This window comes from Pteropus vampyrus, unplaced genomic scaffold, assembly GCF_000151845.1.
Source record: "Pteropus vampyrus isolate Shadow unplaced genomic scaffold, Pvam_2.0 Scaffold462, whole genome shotgun sequence".
Lineage (NCBI taxonomy): Eukaryota > Metazoa > Chordata > Mammalia > Chiroptera > Pteropodidae > Pteropus > Pteropus vampyrus.
Genome location: NW_011889243.1, coordinates 2107041 through 2134297, shown reverse-complemented (window position 1 = coordinate 2134297; position 27257 = coordinate 2107041). Strand labels below are relative to the sequence as shown.

At 38.1% G+C, this 27257-nt stretch overlaps 1 protein-coding gene across 2 annotated transcripts; it reads right to left on the bottom strand.

The window, feature by feature from the left end:
* Nucleotides 1-739: 739 nt before the first annotated feature.
* Nucleotides 740-26975, bottom strand: TSPAN3 (tetraspanin 3). 2 transcript variants are annotated; one of them, XM_011382147.2, is made up of 7 exons: nucleotides 26702-26975; nucleotides 11240-11431; nucleotides 10940-11014; nucleotides 9358-9459; nucleotides 8265-8417; nucleotides 7201-7284; nucleotides 740-1624 (listed from the first exon to the last, which is right to left on the bottom strand). In XM_011382147.2, exons 1-7 carry the CDS (start codon nucleotides 26762-26764, stop codon nucleotides 1532-1534), a joined length of 762 nt encoding a protein of 253 aa, XP_011380449.1. In that variant the 5' UTR covers nucleotides 26765-26975; the 3' UTR covers nucleotides 740-1531. The 2 variants fall into 2 exon arrangements, with proteins under 2 accessions (XP_011380449.1, XP_023380147.1); XM_023524379.1 differs by lacking the exon at nucleotides 7201-7284 and having other exon boundaries at nucleotides 26702-26951.
* Nucleotides 26976-27257: the final 282 nt, after the last annotated feature.

Genomic DNA, 27257 nt, shown 5'->3' with positions numbered 1-27257 from the left:
CACCAACTTCAACAGCGCCCTACTCCACTCTTCAGCGCTCTCCTGAACTACCACATCTACCTCACTGAAGCCTAGTTATGCCCCCTCCAATCCATCTTTCTACTACAGGCACAGGAACATGTACAACAGATCCACTCACATCACATATGGCTGCCTCTACCTAAAAGTAAGGTCTGATCCTCCATAGGATATCATGTAAGACCCTAGAGGTCTAAGGCTCTGCCACTTCAACTTCTTTCCCAGTCTTGTATTTTAAACTCCAGGCACAATGAGTTAGTGGTAGCTCTATGCACACTCCATCCTACGTCACACTACTGCAACTCACTCCCACAAAGCCTATCCAGCATCTGGGCTCAGGCCTCTCCTCCAGGAAGTCGATCCTGACCTCTCTGGGCACCTCCCTGGGGCTTCCGTTCTTTTGTCTCTACATTACTGTACTGTATAGAAATTTTATGCTTCTGGACATGTCTGTTATACTGGAACTCCACATGCCTTGAAGGCAAGGACACCATCACTGTTGCATCCCCAACGCTATGCGCATAGTAGATTCTCCATATTTGTAGGATATACTGAACTAAAAAGCATCTGGAGTTTTTGAACACCAAGGCCCTTTGAATTTGGCAACAGATGTAATTAAAACACTTGCAAATCATAATGAACTGCAGATGACACCAACATTTAAAACATTACACTGTAGCTCTGGAACTGAAGTACCCCCATATAATTAAAAACTACAAGCTGAGGGGTAATACAGTTTATTGAATTAGATTTTTCTATTTACAATTGAGATCACATCTAGATACTATTTTGCTAGCCTACATGGGTACATTATTTCTAACAAGTTTAGACTTACAATAAATGGACTCAATCATACAAACACACACACACACACATACACACACTCTCTCACACTCATTGTTTTAAAACAGTGCATACATTATACTCCTTCTATAAAGCCAACTTTGATTAAAAACAGCTAGTTTCAAAGATCAGTCTGATTTTGAAGATGAACCAAAACATACACTGTATGACTCTAAAATCTATTTTAGCCATTTTGTAGAGTTGCTATCTTATTGAACTACAGTATATATCTTTTAAAAGGACACTGACGAGGGGCATCAACTGGTGTTAACTCCTCCTCCTCCCAAAAACCTTTGGCCAGTAGTTGTTCACTGCGAAGCCTGACGGGACCCAGTGGTACTTCAGCAGCAGTCCCATTACTGCTTGGAGGTAACAGAAGCAGGCCACGTCTCCCTTTAATCCTACCACACTATGCAATTTGCAAATGGTTCTGAAACTATAACATATACCACCGTACTTAAAAACTTAGGGACATGGAAAGTCAGCTAGATTAGAGAAAAGAAAATCATAGGTTGGTAGGTAAGTATGTGGCACACGAACAGCTAAGCTGCTCTGTCCAACACCTGTGTACATGTGTTTTAACTAAATGAACTTAGGAGGCCAACAGGAGTAGACCGCTCAATTCACCTTCCAAATCAGAAGACTAAAACGCACAAGCTTGAGTTTTCAACTATGCGTATGTTCCACCAGTGATGAGGAGCTCATAAGCAGGATCTCTACTTCTTCTGCACAACACGATGCATGCACACAGCATGCCCAGCAGCTGGGGGAAGAAAACAACAATGGAAAAGAAAGGCTGAAAACAGTCACACAGCAAGTGTATATTTCTTTGTTGGCAATGGAGCTGTTTCAAAGTTCAGTGATCTCAAATCATCAAAAAAGCAATAACAAGAGTAACAGAAGCAATATCTAATGAATACATTGTCTTTCTAGGAACTAAGTACTAAATTTTAGCTTCCCTCACTCACACCTAAAAACAATTTGTGAAGATAGTAAAGAATCAAGAGGATCTCCTACTGCCACCCCCATTCTCAATCGAGAGCAGTACTGTACAAAAGAACTTTCTGCAATGACGGAAACATTCTCTATCTGAGCTGTCAAATACGGTAGCTACTAGCCACTGCAACTAAGGACTTATGTTTTTGGTTTTATTTAATTTAAACTCACATATGTGGCTACTGGTGACCACATTAGACAGTAAAGGTCTAGGAAGTGGAATGATCTAGACTGTCTCACTGAGGAAATTCAATGGTGGTCTTTTCAGGTATATGGATTGGGAAAGGGAGGCTTTCTATCAACCTACAAAATTCAGTACATGAATAGCCCAAAAGCCCTGCTTACTAGTGCAAAGTACCTTAAAGATATTTTAAAAATGGATACTGTTCAAAGTTTACTATCCTAAACATGTTTAATATCTAATTCCTGAAGCAATATACTTCCATTCACTGTACAATAAAACATTCTTGGAAATGCTATAAAGTAAAACACAATTATGTTCCCAAGCAATATTAAATTGAGGAGGAAGGAAAAAAAAAAATAACCCCAATAAGCTCAATTTACTGATTTGCTGGGAGAAAAAAAATCTCTTATCCCATCATCCTTCCTTCACATTCATTCAAGTTGGTTAATGTCTACTGAAGGAGTCAGTATTCTCAAAATGGGATCTGAAATAAATATCATTTCTTTCCCAACTTTTATTTCCATTAAGTCACCTTGTATTGATTTAAAAACAATTATGTAAGCTTAATAAAACCCTGCTCATGCTTGGGAATGAATCTGTTTAAGAACATTAAACTCTACATAATAAATTATTATAGTTCAAACCTCATCACTAAGTTTTACAGGCCCATTTCCAAAGTTTTGGCTATACTGAAATTTCACTAGTTAATGAAATTTTCCAATAATAGACTTGAAAATATTATATAAATATTTTAACTCCAGTGTTATTTCTTGCAATGACATTTTCCCCTGCAATATTCAAGTCATGAGGACTAATTTACACTTAGCCCAAATATAACACCCAGCAACTACAAAATATGATTACTAAATACAAGTGGTGATTACAAAAACCATCAAGGATTAAAATGTTCTATGATACACTACGCAGGTGCATTATGGGGTATTGTTACACAAGGTTATTGGAACTGTACACTGGGATCACTCTTTTCTGAGAAAAATTTGGAAGTACCTATCAAAAAGTCACTCATACTCTGGCTCCTTAATTTCATGGCTACAATTTTTGCTATATACGTTGCACATGCATAGACTATTTACTACTTGCATTTCTATAATAGCAAGACTTACATAAGTGCCTATTTATAGATAGAGCTGATAAATTATAAAGTACGCCCCTAAATGGAATACTACGTGGCTATAGCAAGTGTAATTTGTTTTTAAAAAGCAAGTTCCAAAAGTTACATACCATATGATTCCATTTATATAACATTTTGAAATGACGAAATTTTAGAAAGGGAGGACAGATTAGTGGTTGCCAGGGTAGGGAAGGCAGAGACACAGGAGAGAGGAGAGAGGTGCAGTTAAAAAAGGTCCCAGGTAGGATCCTAACGGTGTTGAAACTGTTCAGTATCTTGATTGGTGGTGGTGGATACAGGAACCCACATAGGTCATAAAATTATATAGAACTGAATACACAGATGTAGACACATGAGATCTGAATAAAACTGGTGGACTGTATCAATACCAATACCCTGATTGTGATATATTGTAGTTGTGCAAAATATTACCACTAAAGGCAACTGGGCAAGGCTCTATTTGTATTATTTCTTAAAACTGCATGTAAATATATAATTATCTCAAATTTTAAAACAGGCAAGGTACAAAATGCATCCTATAAGCTTCTATTTGCATAAGAAATATTTATGTGCTCCTGGAAGGGTATACAGGTATACTGGTAACAGTAGTTGCCTTTGTAAGAGGAATTCAGGAACTGGGGTCAAGGCTGAGAGGGAAGCTTACCTTTTACTAAATCTGTACTACTTGAAAAAAATTTTATCAAATGGGTACTTTAATTTTAAAAACTCCAAAAAGTTAACAATTAAGATTAATTTCCCCCAAAGTAAACAAAACAAAACTAAACAAAATCCCTAACCACTCAAAAATCAGCTTCCAAGCTTTGGTTTAAGTTTTTAAGGAAGAATTACTTGGAATATTTTTTAAAAGTAATCAAGCCAGTCAATTCTATCTGTAGGCCCAATCTGAAATGTTATTTACTTATGTATTTTAACTCATTTTAATAATTAGTAGTCAAGAAGCAGCAGGAGGGAAATGAAATAGCAATCTCAATCTCCTTCACACTTAGCATGTAGAACAGAAAAAAGCAACATGGCCTTGGGAAACAGTTCCCTGAAAGTTTGCTCTCTACCACTCCATCTTGAGAATATGCCAACTTCGTGAGGCTCCAAAGACTGACAATTCCCATTTTTCCCATGTTGCCTGTGCAGAGAGCCCAACTCACAGCAGATACTTAAGAGCTTACCAAATCAAAACCTAGATTTCTTTCTATTATGACCAGACCTTTCAAACATGAAATTCATAATTATTTGTTAATTTAAGAGGCTGGCTACTCTGAAAGAAGTGAAATATCTTGCTGATTAATAAGCTAACAAGATAAGGGGTATAGCTAAATTTTTAAAATCTCATTCTCCTATATTCAAAAAACCCTGTTATAATAATTAACTAGTATTTATCGAGTTTTTCTTTCTTGATCATTTTGGTCCTACCCAAACCTAGATCATTTAACTAGACTACAGAAAGGGTCAGCAAATGTTTCTTAAAGGGCAACATGGTAAATATTTTAGACTTTGTGAACCAAGAGACAAAATAAGTCTCTGTTACAACTACTCAGCTTTGCCACTGTAACACAAAAGCAGTAATAGACAATATATAAATGAGTGTAGTTCACAGGAAAAGAAGTGGTGAGCTAGAATTGGCCCACACATGGTCAACACCCAAACTAGAGCCTTTAACTGATAAATTAAGCTTATGAGAAAATTCCTTCTTAAAATTCACCTTTCTGCCTTAGAACTTCAATGAAATGCTTACCAGTTAATACCACGAATCACACTCAAAATCAAAGGAGACAATACTTAAGACAGTTTTGATACTCAAAGTCAAACACTACCGAAAATCATTTTTCAATCTTTAACATTATTTAAACTATATTTATATAACTCTTAGAGCTTCCCTGCTTTAGAACCTGAAGGAAAGTGCTAATGATATTTCAATGCTATCCTACTGTATATTTTATTAGCCAGCTGAACTGTCAATAACTGTCAGGTTTTATAACAGAATTTAGAAATTTAATCTTTTGAGAATCTTAATTCTTCAATTTGTAATTGGAGGCAAAGTACAATGGAGCCATGGTTCAAGTTTTAGTGATGGTCATAAGTCATATTATCCTCGTTCTCCCTTATTTTCATGGCCTTTAAAGCAAAAGGAACAGGAACTGGAGAATCTCCATGTCCTTCTAGATCTAACTTTCTCTATCAGGATGGGTATACAAGCACAAGAGCTCACTGATCTTTGAATTGTTTCTACCTTTGCTAAGGTTTTCCACACCCAGGGTAACTGGGCACATTAGATTTTGAATATCAAAAGTTTAGAACGTTTATAGGTACTCTTTAAAAAAAGAGAAAACATAAGGGGAACTTTTATTATTTTAAATGAATGGGTTTTCCTTAGAACCAGTTTTTAAATTTTCAAAGCTTCTAGAGGTTTGAGTCTGAATCCCCGACTCAGTTTTGCTGAACTGAAAACATCAAATCTTTATCAACTATGACATAAGTCAGGATGATTTAAATATAAAATGCATATGAGAATGCATGCTTAAGAGAGTTGTTAGAACATTTATTAGCCCCCACTAAAAAAGTTAATGAAGAAATACCTGGCTGGTTAATAAGCTTAACTAGATGATGGAACATAGCTAAAGGGACAACTTTCATCAGTCTTCTACATATGTATTACATATTTCATGATCAAAACCACCATACAGTTCCAAAGTTTTCTTTGCTACATGCTAATATGTGCAGCTTTATTACCATACAGAAAATCATTAAGAATGCACAGATCAAGATTTTACTTGGGAAAAGCTTTCATGTTTCATTATTTTTAACAAAATGAATGTGTCTGCATAATCAAAATATGAAATACATTCCTGCTATTCAATAGATTACCGCTATGCTGAGCCACAAAGTAAATGCTTAAAGGGGCAAAGACCATAGCAAATAAAGAGCTAGGATTTTTAATGAATTGTTTCAGGGCTGTTTGAATACCAGCAAAGTAAACAGTCACTCTTTTGCCATTTTAAAAGGCATTACCCATTAAATATACTAGCTTCTGTTCAATATACAGAGAGAAGCAATATACCTGAGAAACTAGGAATATTAGTTTTACTGGGCAGAAAAATAGCTGTCTCTCTTTTTTGTTTTCAGGTGGAGGTGAGGGATAGGATATGTGTGTGTGTGTTGTTTTGTTCTTGGTGGAAGGGAGGGCTGGGAGTAGATAAAATTAGGGAGAAATTAAGTTTTCACTGGCAAGAGAAGGGAAAACAAGTCCCCTCAGCCACCAACAATGGCATAGTACACTTTCCAGATGTGTCAAGTGATGTCACAGACTCCTTGATGGCTAGCAGTCTAAAAAAACTGAGTCCTCAAATACAGAAGAGGCTAGAACCTCAGTTTTTATTTAGAGGTCCTTCCTGTAAAGCAATAAAAATGCTCCTATAAGAAGCCAGTGTTGCAGTACCAATTCTTGATTTATGTATCTAAACATATAACCCCCCCCCCCCCCGAGGACAAAAAAGCAAGAACTGAAAGAAATAATATTTATCTATTTACTTATTTTTCCTGGGAAAATGCTGTTGTTTTTTTTAATTAATTTATTTTTTATGGTGCCACTGGTTAACGAAATCCAATGTTTTAGCTGTAAAGAAATATTTAAAAAGACATAAGTAAAGCTTTCTATTTCCAAACTGAAATAAAGCAATACTATTTTTTAAAATTCTGTAAAGTTCTATTAAAATATCTTCCAAGAATATACCATGACACCAGTTCGAATTTTGAGGTCACTCACGAACTGAGTTCAGAAAAGAAGGCAAAGTCCCCTCACACATGGTACCCTCATCTAGACAGCTGGTTTTTTGAAACCATTCTGGGTCTAGACAGGAAATGGAAGATGTTAGAAACCAGTGCCTGGTACCTCAATTGTTTCCAAGTAATTTATATACACAGAGATTAACTGCACTTAGTGATTATAACCATTCAGGGTTGACATTAGAGAATCAGTACACTCTTTAACAACTGTTTGGCTAGCTGTGCTTACTTGAATAGCCGCAAATGCCAGTGCTGCCCAGATAATATGCATCATGATTTCTTGTAGCTTCTTCACAACTAGAGCCTCACACCCCTGAAACACGCAAAGTCATCTTCATTAGATGTCTCATTAAAAGTGAAAGCTACAGAAATGGAAATGGCAGAAACTAAGAGGGAAAAAGGCAATACATTTAAAAATAATTTACAGTAAAATAAAATAGCATTAAAGACAAACGAAAGACGGATATAAAGTACAACATAGGGAATATAGTCTTAACTATGTATGGTGTTAAGTGGGTACTAGACACTGGTGGAGATCACTTTGTAAGTTACCTAATATCTAACCACTATGCTGTAACGCTTTAAACTAATACTGAATGTCAATTGTAATTGAAAAAAAATTATTTTTAATTAAAAGACACAACTACAATCTATACATAATAAAATTTAAATCCTTAAAAAAAAAAAATTGAAAGTGAGGACTCAAAGGGATATATGCACACTCATGTTTATAGCAGTATTATTCACAATAGCCAAAGGGCAAAGCATCACAAGTGTCCATCCTCAGATGAATAAGCAAAATGTAGAGTATACATACAATAGAACATTATTCAGCCTTAAAAAAGAAAAAATCTGATTCATGCTACAATATGAATGAACTTTGAAGACATTATGCTGAGTAAATAAAGCCAGACACAAAAGGACAAGTATTGTATAATTCCACTTACATGAGGTACCTAAAACTGTCAAATTCATAGAGACAGAAAGTAGAATGGTGGTTGCCAGGGGCTGAGTGAGGGGGAAGGGGGACTTGTTACTTAATGGGTACAAAGTTTCAATATGCAAGAGAGATTGAGTTCTGGAGATAGATGAAGGTGATGGGTGATGGTTGCACAATGATGCGAATATATTCAATGCTACTGAGCTGTATGCTTAGAAATGATTAAGATCGTTTTAAAAAAAAAAAAAAAAACAAGCAAAAGAGTGTAGAAAAGAAGTTCCAGGTAAAGATGAGTCACAGAGTAAAACAGGTTACCATATAAGATTCAAGTTTTGCCAAGAAATTGAACTCACCTCAGCATAGAGGTTGGAGGGGTAGGCCAGACTGCCATTACAGCTGCTGGTGGTCTCTCTGCAACAGCTAAGAGGCACACTTTGGTTTTTGGTTTCTTTGAACCAGTCTGTATTTTCCCAATCTGAGTAGTTGTGAATTCCACAACAGTGCAGCTAGTGGAGAACAGAACAGAAATATAGTACTTCTGACAAAACACTTATACTGTGTTGAACTTTACAGAGTTCTATATGCTACAAAGCTTTAAGCTACTCTAGAACAGTGATGTCCAACAGAATTTTCTGGAATAGAAATGTTCTATATCTACATGTCCACCATGGTAGCCACTAGCCACATAAGGCTATTGAGCACTTAAAATGTGGCTGTGAGTACAGAACTGAATTTTTAATTTTAATTTAAAGAGCCACACATGGCTAGTGGCTCTAGAATCTCCATATGAAAAGCACATTAACCATATGAGGTAGTGTATAGCTAAGAAAAATTTTCCTATCTTAACATGTGAAATATCTAGTCTGAGTTAAATATTACATCTAATGACAGAGTGTTTAAAATATTTTGTCTAAAATGTCTGGGATTTGCTTTAGGATAATCTAGCAAAAGATATGTGGAAGCAATAAATGAAACGAGATTGGTAAAAGCTAACAATTTTTGAGGTGGACTTAGGGGCATAAAGATCTATTATACGATTCAATCTCCATGTATGTTTCAAATTGTCTTTTTTTTGTTGGTTTTTTTGTGTGTTTTTTTTTTTTTTGGTTTTGTCCGTTGCCTTTTCTGGTCTTATTTTCTAAAGATATATGAAGACTTCCTACCTCCTCTTAAGTCCATTTGGACTTCCACCTTCCCTGTAACACATGCCTCTCTTCCATGATTACCTCTCTGGCTAACTAATTTTGGGGGGAAAAAATCAGATGCTTCTTATCTGACTTTGACTAGGTGATGGTAGAAAAAACTTTTCAAGGGTGAAGATTAAGATACTGAACATATCTTGAAGTTAACCATGGTTGTGAAGATACATGGCTAATTTACATAGTAATAGCAGAGTAAGTTTCACGTTGACTTACTCAAAAACAAATTCACCTCAAGAGAGCTCACCTGTCTCTGTACATAGTCAATAGCTCGGCTAGCAGCATCAGGGTTGGTTCCATTGTAGGTCTTATATACTTTCTGAATGCTGCGGTCAACTTCATTTTCCACCTGAATCAAAACAAAAAAATCAGTCACTCTAAAATACTGATAAAAGTAGTATTAGTCAAGGCTCTAGCTAAAATACCTAAATGGCATGCTTTAAAAAGTTGCCAGATATCTCTGTTATAAGAAAAAAAAGTTTTCTCTTGTTTCTGCTTCTATAGATTCAGGTAAAAGTTAAGACATTTTTTATCACATAGATTAAAAGCATTCAAAGAAAAAACTGTGTACAAGATAGCAAGCTAACAATCCACTCAAGAGGGACAAAGCAGTTGAGCCTTGAGATAGATGTCCCAAATTATAAATGGACTGCCTTCTTTTTTAAATAAGTTTTCAGTATATTCTCAGAAGACCTACTAACTTTCCTTTCCTAAAGGAGGTAAAAATAAAATGACTAAAAAAAACCCCACAAGATATTTTTGGAACAAATTATTAGACTTGGCTAAAAATGCAAAAGTAATCAGCAGTTAAAAAAAAATCAGTCCTTAGCGGTAATACTTTACAAAAAAGCTGCAGTTTAATGCGAAATAAACTCTTTACAACTTATTGCTGCTAATTACTAAAAGGCATGAAAGTATCATTTATAAAGTGTGTTTGTACCCAATTCTCCTTACTATTCTAAGATGATAAGACTTATTTGGTAATTATATCAGTAATGTGAGACCATAAAATTGATAAGCAGATCATAGGTAGGGGCATAATCAACTTTTCTTTTGCTTTTTTTTACATAGTTGCCTTGTACCTTATGTATCAATGATTTGAATGTTAAATTGGCATATCATGCCTTTGACATAAAACCATAACTAACAGTGAGAATGACTCTATTATGCCTTTATCATAGCTCTAAAGTTACTAAAACAGACCAGTTAGCCTTAAATGGTACTCTAGGCGGAAAGCAAAAGCAGGCAAAATAGAAAGAGGAAAGAAAAGAGGAAACAACCAGGAAAGAGGAAAGAGGGGTTAAGAAGGGAGTGGTGGCAACAGCTGCCCTCGTGTGTCTGAGCTGGCAGGACACCTCATTCCTCAAGACGAAGTAGAAGGTAGGAAGGATCACAACTCACAATTGTCTTTTTCTATGTCCAGGACAAGGCATTTTTTAAAGAGGCAATGGAAAATGAAATGCTCAATTTAGTTCTTCTAAAACAGAAATCAGAAAACTTCTACTTCCCCTCTCAACAGGGAATCAATGGGCTCAGGAAATTTGAACAAACTTCTTAGCTGATCAATTATCCATCTGTAGTTCATTCTGAGGTAATTTAAAGAATACTAAATACCTGCAAACTAAAACAGTAGTAGAATTTGCTTTATAAAAGGAGACTAGCAGTCTTGATTTATAATTTCTAATTAACTTTAGATTTTTAAAGCCATGGCTAAACTGAAGTAAAGCAAAAGAAAATGTTTACTTTGATAAAATGAATTTGTTCTACTTCACTCGAAACACTTAAACCACCTTTTAAAACATACAAATTATATACAGTAGACAACATACCTTTGCTCTGTAAACATATCCCAAAACCACTACAACAACTTCTGTGACAAAAACCAAGAGTAGGATGATGACAAACTGTAAGGAAACATTGTCAAAAATTAAATACAAATGAAAAATAGTGCTAAATACTCTCTTGAGATATCTTGAGATAATTGCTAGAAGTTTAAGATAAGTGCTAATTCTGTTTCAATTATAAGAGCTAAAGAGTCTGAGTTTCATGCTCAGTTCAAAGCCAGTAACACAAACGAAATATTCCCACATATTATGACAATGCACATGGTCAATTAAGCGCTAACTTACCGTGGCCAGTCCACAGTGGCTTTCCCGGATTGTGGCACAGCAGCCAATTAGCCCAATAATGAAAAGTAGGGCTCCTACGGCTATGATCACCACAGCAGGAATGAGAGTGTACACATCTTCAAAGAAGTGGTCATAGTCATCATAAGTGATGAAGACATAGGCTCCCACATAGCATAAAATGCCAGCTGCTCCCTGTAGAAAATAAGGTCAGAGCACTGGTAAGTCTCTAAACCTTGCTGGTAAAAATGTTCCTACTATTTCTTAGTAGGTTATATATAATTCAGTGAGATTATTCACAATCACTTTTAAATCTATTTGTACACTTTTGTTCAGTGAAGCTGAAAAGTCTCCTATTGTTCATTAATAGGAACATTTCTTTACTGAAGTTGAAAATTTTCCAAACTCTACTTTTCAATAATTGCTGGTTTAGCTAGGAATAAGAAACCATGAATCCAGTTAAGTAATACTGATGACAAAAAAATGAACCTCATGCACACATCCCAAAAGGCTTATCTGCAGCTCAATTACAATCCAATACAAATCAATGGAGTGGTGGGGGTACACCTTTGCTCATCATAGTTGCCTTCAAAGAGGCAGAGCCAGGATATGAACCCAGGTAATCCGACTCGAGATTCTATAACCTGGAGTTTTACAATTTTTTAACCTGCATTTTTAACTTCTACCCACCCCCTTGGGGAAAAAAAATATAATAACTTGTAACCATGATACCCATTTCCAAAAATCTTGCTGTCTTGAGACTGTGAAATGGTAAAGCCAGAGGGCTAAGTTATAAACAACTTTGCAAACTCTTAGGTCTATTTAGTCCTTAGAATGGTGCTTCTCAAACTAATGCAAATAGGAATCACCTAAGGCTCTCACTAAACCAAAGACTGATTCAGCAGGTCTGGAGTTGGGACCTGAGATTCTGCATTTCCAACAAGGTCCCAGGTGATGCTGATGTTACTGATTTCTTGGACTACACTTTGACTAACAAGGTTATAGAGCATCTAAAGAGAAAATGAATGCCAAAAGTCATGGAATAGATATGCCTTATTTCAGCTGCTACATCAGACACCATTCTCCAGCTGCAGAGTTTTACATTCTCCTTCAGCGTCATCAACTTTGCTATCATTGTGTACTGGTTCAATGCTGACAGCCCAGTGCCACCTGCTTTTATGTGAATAAACAAATACAGTATAAGGCTAAGTGTTAAAACACTTGGTTTAATGAGAGATCATTTGTAGAGGACTTTGAGACTTTCACTGGAAAAGATTTATTTCACCATCCTTTAAAATTGAACACATAAATCATAAATCTTCAAACTAGAAAACAACCTCCACAATGACAGTGGAAATATCATTAACTCCTCGTAACATGAAAACTCCGTTTATTTCTTAAGTCTATGGGACCCAGTAAGGTTGGGCATCATCAGTAAATTTTCTTACACTAGGCTATTAGAATCATTGTCAGATCTGGAAGAAAAAGACAACATTTATGTAAAGTTAAGAAATTAATTTTTTAATAACATGGACTTTTAAAGAGAAGATAACTATAATAATGGAAGCAATTTTTAAAAAATACATTATTTTTAAACTCTCCTCCTCTAGCTTCCAAGGGGCCCCACCACTGGTTTTCTATTTCTCTCGCTGCTCAACTCATTCTTTTCATGGACTCTTCTTTACCAGTGATCTCCATGGTTCTATCACCGCCCCTATTCGTTTCTCAATCTGGGGACTCTCGTTGGGCTATGCTAGTCCTGGCTTCACCAGTCACTGCAATCACTTATCTAAGCCATGTGTAGTCTCACTTGAAAGTCCCACAGACACCTTACTCTCAACCTACCCTAAACCCTCTCTGCCTTCCTGCCTACTCCAACTATTCTTTCCTTACATTCCTATCATAACAAAAGGAAGCAGACATCTAATTTTTCTAGTCAAATGCCTAAATTACTCTATATTCTTTCCTTGCCCTATATCCCATCAATCACCAACTCCTTCAAGTGTACTACTTCCAAGATTGCTTGACTATCTTAGCCTCTTTCTAATCCCACTGCAGTGCTTTAACCCCACTGTGGAGCCTCATCCTAATCCTTACTTGCTGACCTTCCCTGCCCCTTGATAATGTTCTTTATATAACGAGTTATTTTTGTTAAAATACAAACCAGATCAAGGCATTAGTTTATTTAAAATTGGGATGAACTAAGCTGTTACAGCTCCTTGCTTTTCAGCCTCCTTCCATTACCCCCTCATGGACTCTGAACAACAGAAACTATTATATCCAAATGTACCACATATTCTCTCATTTCTTTACCTCTGCTGCTCTTTAGAATGCCCTCTCTTCCTTTGCCTGGAAACTCCTGTTACTCATTAAGATCTAGTAGTTTAAACATCACATCTTTTTAGAAGCCATTCTTGACCATTTCAGGCTGAATTAGGTATCCCTTGTCCACTCATATATCACCCTTTACATAGCTCTAACAGACAGACCATTTATTAACAACTGTTGCAATTATACTTATATCTGTATCGGCATACCTATAGGGCACAAACTTTGCCCATCTGTCTGTCTTTCAGACCTCTATCACCACGCAGCACCTAGAACAATGATTGGCACATAGCAGGTATCAGTCAAAATTTACTGAGTACACTTGATCTGATCCCTTCCCTTGAAATCATCCTCCCATCTCTTATCATAAGCTTTAATTTGTATTTGCTTTGTTTCTCTTTATTCCGATGTTTATAATTTTTAGTTCACTATTCAAACATGATTTGGCAACTTAATCCAGCTTACTGAATTCCTGATGGCCATTACATCTGGAATAAGTTAGTTTATAAATACTGCACTCATAGCAACCATGTCTGTTCAAAGGTCCTCAGAGTTCACTGACATACTTACTTCAGGGGCATGTATTATTATGGGACAAAGGAAGGCACAGGAGAGGGAAAAAGGAAAAATAGCTTAATAGTTTGAGTGCATTGATTACAGAAGTACATAGACTACTTAACACTTACCAAATACTACTTTTTCTTGACTACGTATGTGTGACATAAACACACATTAAACACACATGTACATACATACGCATTTTACTAAACACTTTCAATCCTCGAATTGAAATAGAAATCCCAAATATGAATCAATCGCAGTTGTCAAGTTTGTCTTCACTAGTCATCTCTCCATCCTTTGGATTCTTGGCTTTTCTTATTCTAAAGCTTAATATTTATTTCACAAAAGGCTTGAATTAAAATGAATTCTCTTTTTGAGCTTCTTGTAAATGAAATTTGAACCTACACAAATTTGAATGAAAACAAGATAACTGAAAGATTAATGTACTCAACAATTACACTGAAGAACTACTTGCATTTTAAATATAAAATAATGAATTTTCAATCTAAACAGAGTCCAATGAGACTCAAACTTTGTGTTGCCTGGGAATGAGCCAAGTGAAGTGCTTCCAGTGTTGCCGCCCTCCACCCAGACTAAAACACTCATCTGAAACTGAGACTGTGAGAAGGCAGAAAAACAAACCAACACATAAAGAATGCAATGGAAGTCTAGTAGGAGTTGCCACTTGTGAAACTGCCTATTTTTTTCTAATAGACTCAAAAGCAGTTTCTTTTCCCAGGCAGCAAACCAGTCAACATCCAATTCACACAGCAGAGTTGAGAGTGTAACAGAGTTCTATTTTGACAACAGCTGCACACACCAAAACAGAACCTGCAATGATTATCGATGAGACTATATATAAATTAAATTACTCATAAATAGAGGCTGTGTTTCCTAAATTGAAGTCAACTTCAAAATTTTCTTCTTTTAATGGCATCTGTACATAGTGCTTTTATATCTTAAGTTGTATAATAAACAACTTATAAAAACGGCATTAGTTTCTTTGAAAATACAGAGTAGGAGTAGGTGTACTAACAACATAAGACCTAAAAACAGCAATAAGCAACTGCTTTAATGACATCCAACCATCATTATGAAAAAGTTGTATGGCAAATGGAGGAGAGGTTATAAGTAATTTCTAACTGGTATGCATAGGGACTCTAGTCATGCAGTTTTTTTCACATAAGACGTGTGGCTAGTAGAAAGGCTACAGGGTGAGCTGGGTTAAACCCTGCTTTTGAGGGGTCATTATGTGATTGGGATCTATCAAAGGATCTGGGTTTTGCCAACAAAGCAGCTGCAGGGGGGTGAGGTGCAATAGTAGAGGCGATGGAATGTAGAACTTAGAAGCAGCTGAAACTGTTTTAGTCGCCACTGAAAAAAATCTGAGCCTTTAAGAAGGATTTGTGCCAGGGCAGTATAATAAAAATATTCAGTCTTTTTACAAAGTGAAGAGAAATTTAAGGGAAAAGTTGAAAGCTAAAGCTATAGAAAGAATAATTTTTTAAAAACCATTCTTTATCTTTTAATACATTCATACTCTAATTTTAAAACTTTAATTAAGAGAGCTAGCCAGTGCTTTTTCACACCATGCTGTTCCTCTGAAAAATAGTTATCCTGTTACAAAATTTCAGAAGTATGATACTTCATTTTATCCTTTTACCTTTCCACTACATACACAGAAATATGAAGTCTCTTTTAAAATAAGAAACTGCATTTTTACATAAGATTGCTTTTTCTATAGTTTTGACTGTTTTCGCTTTTTTCTGTACTATTCAATTCTGTGAAAGAGATAGCTGATGAAATGCTAAAATCCATGAAACTACTAAATTCTTTAATTTTCTAAGGAAGAAGGAATATGAAGTGAAAGGGGGCACATCAACTACCATGAAACCTGCCATTGGAATATTAATATTAAAAATGGCAATATTAAAAATGAAACGGACTTGGAACAGGCTAGGAGATAAAATAGCTCTGTTGTGAAATTGTATCTATATGAAAATTTATAATGTGAACGTGGAACATCCCACAGAACATCTGAGTGAAGATAGAGCAAGGAATAGAAACAATTTTCTTGGTATAGAGTGGTATATAGTAGTCATGGATTTAATGTAGGGGAGAGCAAGAGAACTGAAGTGTTAATCAAGCCACAATCAGAGATAACAATATGCTGATCAGCCCTGCTGCAGCCAGGCCAAGAGGACACCTTCAGAAGAAAGGAAGAGTTCTGCTGGATTACTAACAATCCATTCTCCACACCTGTGAAGGGGAAACAGGCACCAAGAGTCATTCCCTATGGCTAAACCATGGGGAACCTATGGATTAAAGGATGAGAACTTCCAGCAGACCTTTCACTCTCTATATTCTTCTTACCTTTGTTACATACCCTTCCCCTTCCTCACTGTATGTCTATATCAAAGGAAATGGGTTAACAAAGTCTTTTAAACAATAATTCACAGGAACTAAAGAATGATATATAAACTGAATTCTCTGAACATTCGCACCTCTCCTCCTCCCACCTTTCCAAGTCTCTCTTGGTCTCTCTCGCTGTCTCTGATAGAACACACACTCTGTGGAGTATTACCCCTTTCTAATAAACTTTGCTTTTAACTCTAAATTTGGCATGTGTATTTAATTCTTTCTACACTCGCTGCCAAAGAACCCTCTTCTTCTCTCAGTGCAGGGTTTGGTCTTGCCATCACTTGGTGGAAATCTGCCCTGTCCTGAATAAGATTCATGTCTATAACTGGCAAGAGACCATCTCATGTCATTCAGCTAAAAGTACAGTGTCTGACAAGTTATTGTTTGCCTGTATAAACTGTTCCTTTGGAGTAATTTTTGCCTCAAAAAAGTCAATTGATAAAGAAGTGACTGAAATGATGGGAGAAAAAATAGTTACGACTGGGCAAAAACCACTGTACTCTCGATTTGGGAAGAAAGCAGGTTTCAAAAAGGAAGCAGAGAGGGGAAAAATACAAGTAGAAATCCATCTTTCGTGCATATCTTTTAACATTTAATTCAGTTTCCTGTACAGCTATATTAGTTTTTTTATGTATCTCACTTCTCTCCAGCAAGGAATCCTTGGTGTACTTCTGAAAGCTTCCCCAAACTCCACCCTTGTGCCATTACAAGTGTCTTAACATCAACCTTAAATCTTTTAGCATTCAAATACCATAATATTCTCTAATCCAAACATGCTTTTTTTCAACACTTATTCTGATAAAATACTTCAGATCATTTAACACAATTGCTCCTTTACCAAGTCCAATGCCTGCATATTTCATTTACTTTCTTACCAACTTTCAAGCAGAAAAAAAAAAAGACTATAATCCAAAGATTCTAAATTCTCTTTCAGAAGAGAATTAAAGCTACTCTTACCAAGAATTTCTGAAGCTATTAGAATAATTATATCATTTTCTACCTAACAAACTGGTCAGTGATAAAGCCAAGCATATTCAAAGATGTGCGAGGATACAAAAGGGAAGGGCCCTCAGGCTAGCGTATACATTAATACAGAATAATCTTTTTGGAAAGCAATGTGGCAACACAGACCAGCCTCAGCATTTATGCTTTGTGCCTACTAATTGCATTTCTAGAAGTCTATCCTTAAGAAAATAAGTCAGATGGAAACAAAGATTTATATAGAAAGTATGTACATCAAAATGTTATAATATTGTAACAAATTCTAATAGCAAAAACAACAACAAAAAACTAACCTGGAATTCAGAGGTATACTTACATTATAGCCCTTAAATATTTTGTCAAAAAAAATTTTAATAATGTTTGTGCTGTGTTAGAAGAAAGACACACCAAAATGTCAATACTGTTTCTCTCTGGGTGGTGGAATTATAGTGGTTAGTTTTGTTTTGTTTTGTTTTTTAATTCTTTAGCGTCTTCTTTAAAAAGCAAGTATATTACCTGCATAATCAGCAAAGTAAATATTTAAAATCACATCTGAAATTGAGACTTCATTGTTCTCTCACAAATGAATTCCCAGGTCCAGCCTTAACAACCAACATAAAATAGGCGATCTCCTCAAATATTTTAGGCACCTCTGCCAATCTCCTCCATTTGTCATTTGTGTCTGTCTGGCTTTGACACATCTTTAAGTGTTTTCTGACTGTCTAACACAATTCCGACTCTTTCCGTACACACTATCCTTTTTTTCTCTCCAGAAATATCACCTTTCAAGGAGACAAGAAAGCAAAAAAAGAGGACAAAATCTCACTTGGTATAAAGTTTTGACAATAAGCCATTTTGTCATCATTAGCAACATCATTGTCATCATTATTGCCATTATTCTTAAAGAAGAAATATTTTAATCTTTTTACACCACTATTACTCTGATGATATCCCATGTTCCTTAATTCTGCCCTATTTTCACTTTTTCTGTAGATGATTTTTTTATAGTCATTATTTATCCAGATTAACAAAGTTGTTCTATTTAATCCAATTGATACGTACCAGTTTAAAGACCCAAAAGTTCAAGTGGCAATTAAACTGGAGATCAACCAACTGCCACAGCCAAATGATTCTAGCAGCATGGGAATTGGATATTTTCAGACTGCAGGAGTCATCTGAGAGGCAGAGAATTTAAACATGTGGTTTTTGTTTTTGAGACCCTCAGTCCTGTACCCTACTCTTAACTGTAAGAACAGTCAGTTAATGCTACAGGAGCCTAGGTGCTTTAAGCTTTACAATATTAGTGTGTCCATGCTTGGGTTTAGTATTCAATCAACAGCAGCAACAAAGATACACTATGTTGGCATTTACTCCCAGAAAAATACATAAATGCAAATAATTTTTCTCATCTATAGACCCTTCCAAACTATTAAGCAGGGAGAGGGGAGATAATATTTTTAAAGAAGTATAATTTGGGGACAAGGGTGGGAAGGTGCACCTAGAAATTAAATTTAATGAAGTATGAGATGATTTTTCCGGTCTGTCTGCCCCTTCTTCCCATTAATGTAGGGACGAGGCAAGAGAGCTAAAATGTTAAATCAAGCTATATTCAGAGACTGCAATATGCTCATCAGCCCTACAGCCAATCCACAGGAAACCTGCAGGACAAAAGAAGATTTCTGCTGGGATTGCTAACAAACCATTTCCCCACATCTGGAAGGGAAAACAGAAAAAGTGTTTAAGTGGAGCCCTACACTAAATAAAATCACTCATTCTCTATGGCTAAAACCATGGGGAACCTGTAGATCAAAGGCTGGGAACTGCTAGCAAGCCTAGAACAGCAGATTATTTTTTCATGCTATATATATATCTTTCCTCACTGTATGCCCATATCATCAAAGAAAAATGGGTAAACAAAGTCTTTAAACCATAACTCACAGAAACTAAGAATGATGTATAAACTGACTTCCTCGAACACTCTGGGTCCCTCCCACTCTCTGCCTGAGAGGAGCGCACTCTGTGCAGTGTTACCCCTTTTTTAATAAACTTTCCTTTTGACTCTAACTTTGGTGTTTGTGTTGAATTCTTTCTACACTCTCTGCCAAAGGACCCTCTTCTTCTCTCGGTGCAGGACTTGGTCTCTCTCTGACTCCGGGAAATTTGCCCTGTCCTGCATCATCTTTTCTGGCAACCATGAAACTTTAGCCAAGGCTCCTCTCATCTGACTGGCTGGGATTTATTTCCCTACACCTGTGCAGACCAATTGGCCTTGGGCAAACGGTTGACACCCTTACTAGGGGGCTGGTAGGAGACTTGTTCTCTAACCAAGCAGGAGTCCACCAGCCCTCTTCCTACTTTTTTTCGTCTAACTTTCCTGACTCCGCATCACCATCGGAATCGCAGAGAAGACCTGCTGAGGGACTCATCCAAACTCCAAATTAAAATACTACTCAGCACCTTTCGGCCACAACAAGACGGGAATGCCAGGGAATCTTCTGTTCCTTCCTCTCTGCCCTTTAGCTTTTTTCTCCTTCCCACCCCTCTCCAGCAGAAACTCTAACAGGGAGGATGCCTGGTCATGGTAGCAGCTCTGCTGAACTCTCCTAATTCATCCCCTATCTGGCCTGACTTCATTTCCCAATTGGCTCTGGGACACCGGAGCAATCTCAGAGATGGCCTAAATCACGCATAGCTGAGCACTGGGCCGCCAGCCCCAATTGCATCAGGTCCGCTGGCCTACGTCTCATACAGTACAGGACTCCAAGGTAGTTTTTCCCAAAAAATTAGCCTTCTTTGCTATATCTGTCTGTCTTCTCTCTCTCCTTTGGAGCCGCAGGTAAATCTCTGTGAACACTCAGGGCAGCAGCAGGCCCAGACCCGTATTGCACTCGCCCTTTCTAGTAGCAGCAACTGGCCCAGACCCGTGCCCCACATACGTTTCTGTTTCTGCCTGTACCAGTCAGGCAAAAAACCTGTCGGTGCACTTTTTTTTCTTTTTTTTTTAGCAGAGTGTGTAAGAATTCTAATTATGATGGAAAAGAAAATGTATGTTTTTGGTAACAGAAGGTATAAAGTATAGAGACATATTTTGAAGGAAACTGAAGGAAAAATGTTTGTCTTAAAGCTGGTTATTTCTAAATGAATGAGAAGAGGCAAACTAAAGGAATGAGAAAAGTTGCAGAAGGTTTGTGAAGAAAAATCTTGAAATTTTATATGTGACTAAACAAGATTGGAAATTTAAATATCGAAGGTAAGCTAATACAAAATTAGAGTTGTGTTTTAATGTTTCTTAAGACTACTGGTCTGCTACTGATGTTATGGAAAAGTTTCTGAGTAAAAAACAAAGATTCTGTGCTTCATCAAAATAATTGTTTTATGCTGTCTTAACCAGTTTTCTGAGGCTTTTAGAGAATACACTAACATTGACCCAGAGTCTAATGAGGGCCAGACACTCCTGGCTATACACTTCATAACCAGGCTGCGCCCAGCATGCAAAAGGAAACTCCAAAAGTTGGGGCCTGGACCCCAAACTCTGCAGACGGCCTTGGTGCCAGAGGTCTTTAAAGTGTCCAATAACTGGGACAGGGAAGAAAAGGAAGCAGAGCAGGAAAAAGGGCACAAATTTTAGCTGCCATATAGAGGAACAACCTCGAGGTGCCCCTAGGCACTAAAAATCTTTCAGACCCAGAGGGCCTAGATCTTGGACTGGGGCATAATCAATGCACAAAGTGCAGTAAGGAAGGACACTGGAAGGGGAAGCCATCCAGCCCTGGGAAGCCAGGGAGGGGGGAACCTCACAAGCCCTCTCCCCTCCTAGCAAGTTTCTCATGAGAGAGCTGCTCCCTCCTCCAACAACAGAGGCCCAACCACTCGCTGGCTCCAGTCTTAGAGAAAGCCATTGCAATCACAACAGTGGAGCCTCAGGTAACCCTCAACATGGCAGGGAGGAAAACTGAATTTTTACTAGATATTAGAGCTACCTACCCTGTCCTGACCTGTCCCATGGGCCATGGGCCTCTCTCCAACGCTAACTGCACAGTGACAGGAATAAACAGCCAGCCAAACATAAGGTAATTTACTTTTCCCATTGTGAGACTGAGACTAGCAATGAAATTCCCCACTGCACTTCAGGGATTAGGGTCCAATGCAGTGCCCCCACCCCGCCATCCTGGAAAACAGGGTGCTGCCAGAAAGGTGGCAGCCCCCTTGCCCATCACACAAACCACCAGGTGCTAAACTGTTCAGAGACAACCAGCTTCTATGTCGAGGTTTCCTTCAAGCAGAGCAGCTCCCTGAGATCTACTGAAAGTCAGCCCTCAAGGTAAACAGAAAGGGCCCTACCAAATTTTGTTAGGTTCCTCAACGCTGTCAAATTACAAGGAATCAAGAGTTGGGTACATCTGTCTTGAATTAAACCAGTCTCTTATGAGTCCTCACAGGTTCTTCCAGAAAATGAAACGAGAAGTGCAACCTAACCTGTGAACCTGTGGAAGATATTAAGCTCTTGTTCCAGAAAATAGATAAGTACACACATCCCAGGGAAGCAAGGGACTTTTCCGAATAATTATTCTTTTAGTCCAGTGGCTATGCCACTACTCTCTTTTCAAAATGATTCAATTTCTTTTCACTAGATATCTTTACCCTGAATAAACAAACTGCCATGAAAAGCAACTTCATCGACAATTACCTCTACTATTAATTTTGACTTTTGTCCTTTCGATCTTTTTGCTAAGTTTATCTCTTCCAGGCTGCAAGGCTTCCTGCTACTTCCAAATGTTGGAACAACCTCACGGTCTCTGCCTCCAGGGCCCTTAGAATAGGCTTCCAGATTTTTATACCCAGTAGGCAGGGACTACAGCCCTATCTCAGCTTTGAAGAAGTTACAGAAGACAGCTCTTGCATTCCTCCACATCCCCTTAAGAATAAAAGAATAAAATCTGAGGGGAGAATAAAGTAGGGAGGAAGCAAGTGAATTAAAATGTTAAATTAAGCTGTTCAGAGACTGCAATATGCTAATCAGCCCTGCTGCCAGGCCAGGACACCTTCAAAACAAAGATTTCTGCTGAGATTGCTAACAACTCATTCCCTACACAGGGACAAGAGAGTCTTTAAGTGGCTGCCCTACACAAATAAAATCATTCACACCCTATGGCTAAAACTGCCAGCAGGCTTTTCAGGCTACATACTCTTCCCCATTCCTTTCCTCACTGTATGTCCGTATCAAAGGAAATGGGTAAACAGTCTTTAAACTTGTAACACACAGGAACTAAAAAATGATGTATTAACTGAATTCCCAAACACTCTAGGGTCCTTCTCACTCTCTGCCTCTAAGAGGAGACCACACTCTATCGGGTGGAGTGTTGCCCCTTTTCTAATAAACTTTCCTTTTGACTCTAACTTTGGCGTGTGTTGAATTCTTTCTACACTCTCCGCCAAAGGGCCCTCTTCTCTCAGTGCAGGGCTCGGTCTCCTCACCCAGCCCGCCCCCGCACTTGGGGAAATTTGCCCTGTCCTACATCATTCAGAGGAAAATGTGGTGTGAAAAGTTTTTAAATGATGAGATAAATTTTAAAGATTATATATGGCTTCCAAATACTATTTGTATGTATAGAGTATTTCATATGAGTAAATGATTAGTGAAGATATCACACTCTGAAGTTGTTTCTAACGGCATTTAAAAGGTGTGTGACCTTCTTGTGGTACTTCCTACTCCAGGTATTTTAGGTGAAAAACAACAGCCTGAATACATGTGCCAGAGTATAAATTCTACAAGCATAGACAGCCCCTATAATGCCTGAGATACTTATGAGCAAAATAAATATTAATTCAATTGGAAAGTAAAGGTATTTGTATAACACGGAACTTGATTAGGAACTCAAATCTTACCAGAATAAAAACCTGAAAATTAAAAAGTACTGATTTAAATTTAAAATTAAATTAAAAAGTACTGTTTTAGATGAGGTCTCCTGGGTTGGATCAAATGACTCACCCAAATAAGAATCCTGTCTGACCTTGGTATGAAGGTGCAGTTTATGGAAGAGGCTTATGACTTGCAACACCGTTAAAAATTCGGTCATGGACCTCAACACTCTTAACCATCTTCCATAAATTATCATGGATCTAACACTAATACACTTACATTTAAAGCTATGCCACTCCATAAAAACCAAGAAATCCAAGTTTATCTTTCAAGGCACAAGCCCTAATATTCTGGAATAAGCTAAGGAACTGTATTTCCATTAAGACAACCTTCGGGATTTTAGAAATAATTGTTTCCCCTTTTACTGTGTGCCTTACCAGTTACTTTCTTAGACTGCACTGTCCACAATAATCTAGACCAAGCCAACATTAACAATTTTGGCTAACAGATCATTTAGTGCAGAGCCTAAGTATGTCAGGTACATATCTATTTCCACATCACAGCTCATTGAACAAACTGCCAACTAATCAAGATATCAAGATATTAAAAGGTGTAGTTTAAAGATCTTGCCAATTAAGCTTTAACACTTATCCACAATCAGCCATTACCATCTGATAGTGAATATAGCAAGTGCAACAGTTAAGAAATCTTTACAAAGTTGCCCAAGGGAACCTAGATAAACTTTTAATATGCTCTATGCAGGAAGGTTTATTCTTACACTTGTACAATAAAGCATTAAAAGGAGGAAGGGGTCACTATATAAAAATACATTTATTAGAACTGAAGAATGCATTACAAATTCCCACGGGGAACCAGTTAATATCCGCTTTGTGAACTTCCCCATAATAGCCTAATTTTTTAAACTGACAAGTTAAATAATGTAGTTTAAATGCTGGTACAGGTTCTAAACCAGGTTAAAATCAGTATGTTTTTGAGAAAGTGACTCTAACATAGCCTAGTGAATTCCTTTCCCTTTTCAAATCTTTTGAAATCACACTTTGCTCTAACACCACAGGCTCTAAAGTATAGGACAATTTGAGTTTGAACGCAGGCTCTGCCACACCTTGGGTGTGCTACCTTTAACTCAGTAAACCCTAACGTCCTCATCTGTAAAATAATACCCTGCCAGATGAAGTTAATGTGAGGACATTCCATGTAAAGTACTTAGCACAGTGTCTAGGTATAATAGGCACCGAAATGTTAGTTATTACCATCATCAGATTTCAATAGCTTGTCCCTAAACTAATGATTTGGTGGGAGACACATCTAATAATACTGTTTCCTCATTAATTCTATTGCGCTAATTTGCTCTATGCCACATTTTTCCCCCTCCATGTCTGCTTAATTTCCTTATCACAGTTCACAAAAGTTTTACTATCTTACTAACCTAAAGTGTCTTTTTACTATACAGTATTAAACCTGGCAATAACCTACTACGAAAAGAACAACTGAAGTTCAACATAACCTTCTTCGCTGAAGTAGCAATAGTACATATGCTTACACAATTTCCAAAGATTCATGAGCAGTCACTTAGAATTAACTGACTTTAGAGTAAATGAAAATCTACTCTAATGAAAGGAAAAAGAAAATGGTTCCTGTATCTCCAGTATTTTATTACATTAACAATTCCAGTCCCTAGCATGAATAGCCTAGAATTCATCTGATAGATTATTCTTCAAAAGTCAATACTTATGCCGATAAAAATCACTGTAAAGAGTACAAAGACAGTCTCAGCCTACGTGTTTCTCATTTGGGGATCTCTGAAAATTCTTTTACCTTTTAAAAAGGCTTATAACTCAAACTAAAGTATGAGAAAAACAACTCTAATTGGAAAAGAAGAAATTATTAAAACCCCAATGTCGCATGAGGGATTCTGAATAGGCACTATCAGCAGGACTCTATCGCCCCCAAAATACCCTAAAAAGACTCTATGGCAATATATGTGTAGATAGGGGCCTTATTATATATAATTATCCTTTTATGCCACAGCAGTGAGGAAATAAAGTGTCATCTTTTGGGGGGGGGGTGGGCATGGAGAGGAAGAAGGAGATGGGAGTTTTAAGAAGAAAAGGATTCTTTCCAAATTAGGTATGTGTGTGGGCAGAAGTTAAACAGGGACATACAAAAGTATAGTAAGTAAGAATGTTCAACGAGTGTCCTGGAGAATGTGGAAAGAAAAGTCTGTCCAGGGCAGCAAGTGTTTAAGAACATGGCAAGTCATGAGGAAGGAAAAGTGAGTGAGGACTTCAGTTTCAATACCAGAAGTTAAACCTTAATTTACTGCTGAAGTTTCTGGGGGATTTTGTTTGTTTGTTTGTTTGTTTAAATAAAACAAAGTTATATGAGGGAAGAATGCTTAATTAGATTTACCCAGGTGCCAGGTCCAGATAGACTAGAGCACAGACTGATAAGAGCAACACAGGTTAGTACAAAAGTCCCTGGTGACGTAAGGATCTGAATTAAGATGAAATGGTTATAAACACCTCTTTCTTTGGGAACATGACAAAAAAAATTCATGAACCACCTTTTATGGAAAGTGAACTCATCTCTTTCAAAATCTTGTGATATCTGAATCATATTTAACCAAGGTATATAATCTCAGGCTCCTCGACCCCGTTGCCAAAATAAACCGTTTGATTTTCCTGGTCAAAGGATTATTTGGCTTATCAAGTTGAAACCTCTCAGTTTTCTTGGCTGGTTAACAGCCAACCAGTTCTCCATACACAAAGAGCTCCAAATAAGAGTCCTCACCCTGAGTCGGCAGCATCCCTGCATATCTGCACCATTTGGTCAAATGGCTCGGGACTAGCACTGGAGCTGCGGGGACTCCAGGCCCTGACCAAAAAAAAGAAAATCGGAGCCTGACCCTTTGGGGAATACTCTATTTTGAGTCTGAAGTCCTGAACGAATCTGCAGCGAGAATCCCCGGTCCAGCAGGTTGTTCCAGGGTCTCGGCCTAGCCTCTCGGGCGGAGCCCCCTGGAGGAAGCCAGCCGCCTGAGGCGTCGGGCTTGAGCGCTGAGGCCGCCTGAGGCCGCCTGAAGCCTCCTAAGGCTTCCAATCATCGCCCTCCACGCCCGGGGCCTTCGTCTTAGCCTGGGAGCGACTTCCCTACCCTTCTACCGCAGAACCCCATTTCCCCTAACACCAGCTCGCCGCCGCGGCCCCTGCCGGCCCTTCGGGCGCCTCAGGCGAGGCCGCAGCAGGCCGCGCCGCCGGCCCCTCCCCCTTCCCCGCCCTGTGTCCCGCGCTCACCCAAAAGATGAGGTTGAGAAACACCAGGACAGTCTTGGAGGAGGTGATGCCGCACTGGCCCATGGTGCGGGCGGTCGCTGGTGCCCTGCTCAAAGAGCCGGATGCGCCCACCCAGCGAAGCTGCAATGGCGACGGCGCCTCCTGCCTGGAAACTTCACCGCCTGCGCGGCGAAGCCTCAAGCCCCCGGGTGTGCTGCGCAGCCCCAGACCCAGCAAGCACCTGGCTCCTCAGCGCAGGCGCTGCAGTCCCCTAGGGCAGCCACGCTGCTCCCTGGCAACCGAGTCCCGCCCCCCGGACAGGCAGCTTCAGCCAATCACTCCCTCAGTGGCTACATTGAGGCCACGCCTCTTAAAGGACCCAAAGTCCTGGCGATGCAGATGCCTGATTAGGGAAGTTTCAGAGGAAATCCACGCTTCCCCTGTTGAGCCATGTTTACTATGCCAGCCTTCTTGATGACCCCAAAGAATGTTGTCTGTCTATCTAGCCTACTCTTCAGCTCCAATGCAATGCCAACGGAAATCCCCAGTATGGAATGCAGTGAAGAAAACTTTATTT

Coding starts and splice junctions, on each gene's coding strand:
- TSPAN3 (XM_011382147.2), bottom strand. CDS start 26,764: ATGGGCCAGTGCGGCATCACCTCCTCCAAGACTGTCCTGGTGTTTCTC. Junction 11,015..11,239: donor GCCACTGTGGACTGGCCACG/GTAAGTTAGCGC, acceptor GTTTCCTTACAG/TTTGTCATCATCCTACTCTT. Junction 1,625..7,200: donor TGGCATTTGCGGCTATTCAA/GTAAGCACAGCT, acceptor TTCTTCCCCCAG/CTGCTGGGCATGCTGTGTGC.